Below are 8381 nucleotides of genomic sequence, written 5' to 3' on the forward strand. Positions count from 1 at the left end.
TGTGGAATAAAGTCGTTATTTTTGTTTTCTTTGCGCAAAAAAAGTATTCTTGTAGCTTCGTAACTTTACAGTTGAAACACTGATGTCACACGGACTACTTTGTCGATCATCTTGGTACTTTTCTGGACCTTGAACGTGGTAGTTACCTTGCTGTCTATGGGAGGCTCAAAGAGCCCTCAGATTTCATCAAAAATATCTTAAATTGTTTTCCGAAGATGAACGAAGGTCTTACGGGTTTGGAACCCTTTAAAACACTGTGTGTGAAATAATAAAATAATGTGTGCTCTTATCATTTTGTGGACAAAATCCCACAAACTTCACCCCGATTGGGAGCTGTATGTAGGATACAGTATGTGCGCTCATCTGTTTTCAGTGCAGCTAACGTCAACCTCGCGTCGCTTCATGTCATCTTCCCACTCATTAAACTATGACAGGTCCTTTACTGCAAAAAGACGGTCACTGTGACACTCTAAAATGATGAAACTATGGCGCCATGTGCTTTTTTAAACCATTTTCATAGGTTTCGAGTTATATTGTTGGCTCGGAAAATATGTAAATGCGCGCCTTAATCGCAAATCAGACAGGAGAGTAGATTAACTTCGGTGGACTTACACTTGAAAAATGGTGTGTTCCACGGTTGAAATAAAATACTTTCTGATGTTTATTCATGTTGATTTCATGCATTACGTAAATATGAAAAGACGATCGGTTCACGTATTTGAACTGAGGCAATACAGTGATCTGTCACGACACATTAAAGAGCCACAAAATGGTATTTACTGTTTGAATTTCTTTAAAAATGACAAAATGCTCTGTCTTATCTGTTGATGCCTTGTCAGTTTTCTCTTTGGTCTGCAATGTATTTTTCACTGCGTGAGAACATGAGTGTAGTGTGAGAGCGGCATTGTTTGTCAGGGATAGCAACAGTAACTTAAGAGGGCAGGTCTTTTCGAACGGTCAATTCAGACCAGGTTTATTTCTACAAATATCCTCTAACACAACACCACTTTGAACTAAATTTTTACGTTTTTATGGGTGGTGTTTGCCCATGCTGTCCATTGCCATGTTGGATGTGGATGTCAGGGTGTTGTTATAAGGTTTTTAATCACATTTCATATGGTTGAAAAGATGCTCTGAGTGCTTGCTAAGTGAGGTTATTGGTGGTTTCTTATTGGCTTAGTCAACGGAGCTTGTCTATGATATTCTGGTTCTTATAATTTAAAAACACTGACTGCTTAGAAAAGTTAAAACCTGTTGCACAATATGACATATCATTCTTGTTCTTAGCATAAACACAAACTTAGCATGAGTTGCAAGCCGCAGTTTAACACTTACAGTTAGGGGTTTGATCAAATCACCATAGTAAGCAATAATAATAGAGACATTTGCATTAGCAAACACCAAAAATATATTTAATCAAAATATCTGAATCACGTCCTTGGAATGTGTTTGAAAATAAACCCTAATGGAAACATTGAGGTTATGGGCATCACTTTCTGCCTTGAGTATATGAGGCCTAATATGCAAATTAATAAGAAAACAAACGTAATATTTTAAACAAGGCGATGGAGGTAAATATAGCTGAAGTATTATTGTACTTTATTGCCATGGGTTACATAGTGTTATGTTCATTTTTGAGAGCCCTCAGCGGACATTTCAAAGCTAAGTATTTGTAGTGGAAATAAATCACATTCCTTTACAAATATGGACACCAAAATGAAGGGAGGAGGATGAAGGGTTATGTGCAGTGGAATATTTTGCCACTGGCTTTCTAAAAATATTACTTTATCTAATCATAAAAGGATCTGTGGAATGATATATTTAACATTTTCCTAAAAAAACACCAGGACTTTGATGCATAGTATTTTTTTCCATTCACAGTAGATTAATCACACACACACACGTGTGTATATATATATATATATATATGTGTGTGTGTGTGTGTGTGTGTGGAGACTATAAAATTGTACATTAGCAAATTGACAGGTCTGCTCTTCATTTACCACCACTTTGAAACACATCATTTAAAAACAGCAACAGCAGTTGGATTTAAGGGGCCTCATTTAAAGTGGTGGAAATGAACATTGATACCGTCTGGTACTTGCTGGTATAAATGTCATGAGAATAATGTTGTAAGAGAAAGTCATGATCGCTATGTAGCTCAGACTACAGTACATACACAATGTCGATTAACATTAATATTATTTTTGCTAACTTAATGTTCTAAAAACATTAAGTTTTGTGATTTGTGGAACAAAATGAAAGCATCCCCTTGACCTTAGTCACAGTAGATACCATATTTAACTCAATTCAAACTAAAAATAAGGCTCTGCACCATCCCAGGCACATAGTAGTATAATATGTTGAACGACTGTACTTCTATCCATCACAGCCTTGTTTTCGATGTGTCTGCTCTGACAAAAGCACCATTTTGAGATGTTTTTAAAATTTGTTTAATGATGCATGCATGCTCATATTCCATATTTTTACATTTACTGTAATAAACAAGCTTTGACAGAATAGTTCACTGAAATATGAACAATCTATCATCATTTATGCACACTTATTTCGTTCCGAATCTATATGACATTACAGCATTTAGGATTGATTTTAGTTTATACCAACAACTAATTTTTTAGGAAAGCTGTGAAATACGCAATGAAGTGAAAGCCTTTAGTTATGGTATTTTATGAAGGTCAAAATAAATTAGACGTATAGTATATCGCAATCACAAAACGCAATTCATAAGGTAGCCAAAAAAAAACACATTGCTACGCACGCACTGTAGGTTTTAACAGAAGTTGTGCGAGAAAAACAGACATGCTTGAATCGGATGGGATAAAAATCACAAAGTATGTCAGTGAAACAATTTTACCTGACCTTCTCAAGAACATGTCCATTTTAGGTGCGAATGGAGCGTTAAAGGACCAATCAGGGTGAATTATATTAGAAAGAGAGGGAAAACTCATTTGTTTTGGAAGCAGCCAAGCAGCCATGTTAGTTTATAAACAGCCTTTGGTGACGTCTGGGCTGCTGTATGATCTCAACCCACTAAAGCATGAAATTACTGCGCAATGACACACTCAGTTACCAGCTTTTTGCTTGACAGATAAAAAGTCCATCAAGAATAAGAGAGACGCTAAAAATAACACACATTAGCCCAGTGACACCTCACTTAACTTCACATAGGTTGTTGCTTTCCTGCCAAGACAAACCAACGCGAGTACAAACCGCATCAGATGACAATACTAAAATGTAAACAGCAGATATGGCTGGAGACTCCATTAGAATGGAATGATTGGCCTTCCCAGCAAGGAAAAAAAACGAGGTGCTATGCTTTTCCACTCTTCTTTGAGGATGGTGTGGTAGGCATGCAGGCATTTAAGCAATTACAGCTGTTATTCAGCCAAGCCGTGTGTTTACTGTTCACATTGTGGCTTGAAAACGTTCTTAATAGGGGGTGGAAAAGGGGAAAACGCAAACTGAGCCTAACCTTAACATTAATCCTGAAATGAATGTCAAATTTAACAGTCCCCTGCTTTTAATCAAGACCAGATCCTCTCCTTGCTGGGAGATGAATTAGCATCAGATGGTGAGGAGAAAAAGGTGAGTTTTTCTTTGCATGGAGAGACACTAGTCATCTTAAACAGATCCAGGCCAGATCCTCTCGAGCTCTTATTTTTTTGGGCTCAACTTTGACCTTGGTTAAATATAACTCTTTAAATGTACAACCTAAAGCTGCACATTGCTTCTCTTAGGACTGCAAGCCTAAATATTTCATGAATACTGTGTATAATATGGTAAAGTAAACAAACAGAGGTCTCAGACCTGTTCACTGGCCTTCTGATGCATATTTTGCACTAATTTTTTGTTTGATCTGGCAATCTCTAATCTGATTGGCTGGCTTTATGTAACTTCCTGAAGTAAGGGCACACAGGGTTTTATTGGTCCGCTTGGAAACTTAAAAGTCGTGTTTACAAGGTACTGTGTGAACACAACATATATTTTTGAGGAAGAAACTAAATTTAAATGAAGACTGTATTTTCTGTTTGTTTTGTAACTATATAGTAGTGTCTATATCGTTTGTATTTCTTACTTTTGGACCAGGCTGAAATTCTGATCACAGTCTATACACAATTTCTGCAATCTTCCCTGTTTTTACTCGTTTGCATACACTGTGGCACCATGATTTGAAATAAATGCTGTCATGGTGTTACTGTGGTATTTGGCACCAGTGTCATGGCTAACTGAAACCAAAACAAAAAAAAACAAAAAAATTGGTAAATAAAATAAAGCTGATATAAAATAAAACATAAATATTAGATGAAACACTTATACAAAAAAAAAGTGTTGCCTTGCGAACTAAGCAACATAAGTAGTAACATTAATAAAAATGAAATAATGATTTAAATCTATATAGAAATATTTTTTTAAAAATAACGAAAATGACAATAGCACACAAAATCACTTAAAAATGTTTTTAAATGACTTTTTTTTACTAAAATAAAAAAGCTAATTAGAAATATTACTATAATAGTATATAAATACTAAAATAACACAGTCTGGCACTAATCTAGTTTATATTTTTATTCCGATAAAAAGATGCTTCAGATAATCCCGCCCTAAACGGCACAAGAAAATGTAAAAAAAGTAAGTGGTTAGATGCTTTAAATTATGTTTATATTTAAAAATAGGCCATTTCTTGCTAGAATAAGCTGTAATGTTGACCAAACCATATGATGTGTCAAAGGTCTAGCTAGGTGAAACTTAGGCATCGAACAGATTTGTGCATGTGTATATGAAAAAGAGAATGATTTCATCTTCAAACATAAAATTGAAAGGTCTTATAATCATGTAAAGATGAAACTACAATCTTGAGAGTCTTCTAGCACAATCAGGTAAAGGACTATTAAATGCTTACTGACTGAGAACAGGGAAAGAACGCTTCTACTTGGTGAACTGATATGACAGGAAATTGAGTCGTGCTGCAGTGCCTGAGATGTTCTTACTGTTATTAGAGGAAGCAGGTCACCTCCATGGTACCCAGAGAAAATAAATGTGACCTCCTGACTTGCAGTGTTCCCAGCAAGGATCAAATAAATGTGGAAAGCCCAGAAGAGCCGCTGCTCTTCCTGCTATTACTCAGCATTATGGCCCAGCTGAAACTCAGCCCAGTCACAGCGTAGGCAATGTGAAACATGTCACAAGAAACTCATAAGGCAGGAAGAGACAGACACAGGGGTCCAGAAACACTGCATGATCTTATAATGGTGACTAGAAGGGATGCATATGGGAAAGATAAAGAGGTAGTATAAAAGACTGGAAAATACTGCCATATCAGTCTATATTCTTGACAACATGAAAACTTGTTCAGAAAGTTTTCCAAAGCCAGCTTTGGGTAATGTACAGTACTCAAAGCAATTATTGAATCTGGAAGTGGAGGTGGGATAGACACAAAAATTACAAGTCACATTTCTGGTTTGTTCCTTACACAAAGCCAACATATAGATTCAGTAGACTTGCAATATATAGTTCATATGGACTTTTTTGTGGACTATGAATAGTTTTATGGCAAGTGCAGTGTATGATTTATAAAAAAAAACATCATTTTCTACAGAAGAAAGGTTTTCATCAAAATTAAAATTTATTCTATTTTCTAAAAAACATTTTTTTCTGCTGTCATTAACAAGGCCGTGTTGGTGGGGAAACAATATTTACCAACAACTGTACAGCAAACGTCTGTTCACACCAAGACAATGAACGTTCGCATAAAAATTCTGTGTGGAATTTGTAAAATGAAATGATTTGTCTATCAGACCAAAAAGGAAATGGCGAATAAACATGAAAATGCAAAATCGCTCTCTGACAGTATGTGGTGCCTATGGAAAAGCAGTAATACCTCAGTTACTCCGGTACACAAGGTGCTGTACAATTTTCTGACACCCACTTATCACAGAGAATAAAGGTCAAAAAAGTCAAACAATATTTACGTTTTCAAACAGCTATTCAGATTTTTTATGAGACAACACCAAATACAAGAGTACAGAGCACTGTCATTTAACAAAATACTTTATTTCTATAGCGCTTCGTACAATATAGATTGGTTCAAAGCTCTGTTCGTAAGTTCCACCAAATCATAGTTTTATGTAACAACAAGTGCTCTGTGCACTTAAACGAAAGTGTAAATATCATTGGTTGGCCAGTTTTCTTCGCATTTCTCTTAAAAAAAAGAGATTAGAATACCTCTATGTAAAAAAATCTGTTACATTCATATTCCTCTGAAAAAAGACAAATTAACAGCCATTTGTTCAAATGAAAATATGAATAGTTTCATAACTCAACATAAATCTTGGTGTGAACATCCCTTAAGCATTTCACTTTTCAGAATCCAGTTAAATGAAATAAAGCCCCATCCTACATGATTTCCTGCTTAATTATAGGTTTCACTCGAAAAAGTAGCCTAACATTACAATTTAATTTTCCTTTGTAGATGCTTCCATGAAGTTAGACAAAAAAAAATTCCAATCTATTTTTGGATACATAGCGCTTAGGAGGACTTCTAGTCATCTTTTAAAAAATAAACTCCTTAGCTACTGACATTCCTTCCATGTGCAACGAAGACACAATGCATAAAAATTGTCAGCAAATGATGTCAGGATAGAGAGATACACCAAAGATCCCTGTGGCCCTTTTAAATCTGACCCTAGTTGCCAAACGCTAATATTTACTAAAGTACAGTATGTAGTTCAATTAGAACAGATTCCACTGATTCCAAAGGGTGCAATGAAGCATTACAAACACCCATCCAATTAAAGGATGTGGAATCAATGATGACCTTGCATGTCTGACAGAGTGTGTGATGTGAAAGATGAGCATGTCACAGACTTAAGAGAATGATGGTCAGTCGGGCAAAAGCGTGATGCACTGAGATCAAGTGTATTTTTTTTAACACCCATCTAAAGGATGTGGAATCAATGATGACCTTGCATGTCTGACAGAGTGTGTGATGTGAAAGATGAGCATGTCACAGACTTAAGAGAATGATGGTCAGTCGGGCAAAAGCGTGATGCACTGAGATCAAGTGTATTTTTTTTTTAATGAATGGTGTGCGGTGTGAATGAAAAGAGCTGTCACAACAACCCTATGAGGCAAGACAATCAAAATAACCACCAGGCAAAATCATTAGACAGAAAATCATTTTAAAGAGGTGCATTTACAAACACAGTCACTTGAAAGACAAGACAAAATGGTCAAATTTGAATCGATGAGCCTTTTAGTGCAAAAGTGGTTTGAGAACCTACTGTAATCTGTCTTTTTTTCTGTAGATATACATAATGAGGCAATCTAGTCTGTTAGTATATTGACATACAAACATTGTCTAAACATAATAACTCTTTTTATTTGTACCACAGAATGAAGGATGTCAATGTGACAGTCTTAACATCTCTCAAAATCAGTTACACCACCCCTTAGCCGTACATACCCTAAACAAGTTGGAAGTTCCTGCCCTACCTTGACCTCCCGACTGGTGAACACCTCCACGTCCACCGCACAGGCGATGAGGGTGGAGATATTACAGTCCACGCTCCTGGAGGGCATGCTGGGCTCACTCAGATTGAAGGGATGACCGGCCCCTGACAGAGTATGTGTGTGGAGCGCGTCTGAATGCACGCGAGGCTGTGTGCGAGTGTTTGGATGTGCTGCTTTCCTGCTCTGAAGAGCCTGCTGTAAACTCTCAGACGTACGTGTGTGTGTGTGCGCGAAAGCCGCCACCCCTCCTCTCCTCCTCTCTCTCACTCACTCCATGCAGTGACATCACTGCCTCTCTTTATGAATGCTCGCTTGCACTTGCACACACCAGGGTGTTTTTTTTATTCATACGCTAAGTCTTTTCTCTCTTATTTTGTCTCCTGTAGCTGTTCTTGGGTCCAAAAACTGTTATATGTGGCTAGTGTAAGAAATACAATAAGATATTTTCTATTTCAACACCTTTTATTTTTGGCAGTTTATTCCATTATCACTCTGATAGGGCAAAGGAAGACAGGAGAGTGACTCAGCACTGCAGATTAATATAAAGTCGCATCATAGACAGACTAGTGAGCGGATGGAAAAGAGAGCTCTAAAACAAGAAGGTTGGAGAGAGAGAGAGAAAGATGAGGTCTGTGGATCCCGGCAAGACGGATATATTATTAATATCCCACTCATTTACGTGACATCATTCAACATGCAACAAAAAGACATTCATAGGGGAGTTTTCTAAATATAGGTGGCTATTTTTGTTTCTCCAGCTTGACGTCACACTATATTGATTTTTATATGACAAAATGTATAAAAAAATGTAGTACAAAACACTTGTGTTTAGTTGTAAATTACAGCAGGCT

General features: G+C 36.6%; 1 protein-coding gene across 3 annotated transcripts in view; it reads right to left on the minus strand.

The window, feature by feature from the left end:
• Nucleotides 1–8381, minus strand: part of rcan2 (regulator of calcineurin 2) — an 84375-nt gene that overhangs the window by 24494 nt on the left and 51500 nt on the right. The window contains exon 1 of one of the 3 annotated variants that reach the window (XM_016537548.1): nt 7513–7707. The exons of the other annotated variants lie outside the window; for them this stretch is intronic. Coding sequence (XP_016393034.1) covers nt 7513–7599 — 87 coding nt within the window. The 5' untranslated portion in view covers nt 7600–7707. Of the gene's footprint in view, nt 1–7512; nt 7708–8381 lie in introns of those variants that run through there. 3 annotated transcript variants of the gene reach the window in all.

Source organism: Sinocyclocheilus rhinocerous, unplaced genomic scaffold (genome assembly GCF_001515625.1).
Source record: "Sinocyclocheilus rhinocerous isolate Xijiao unplaced genomic scaffold, SAMN03320098_v1.1 scaffold185, whole genome shotgun sequence".
NCBI lineage: Eukaryota > Metazoa > Chordata > Actinopteri > Cypriniformes > Cyprinidae > Sinocyclocheilus > Sinocyclocheilus rhinocerous.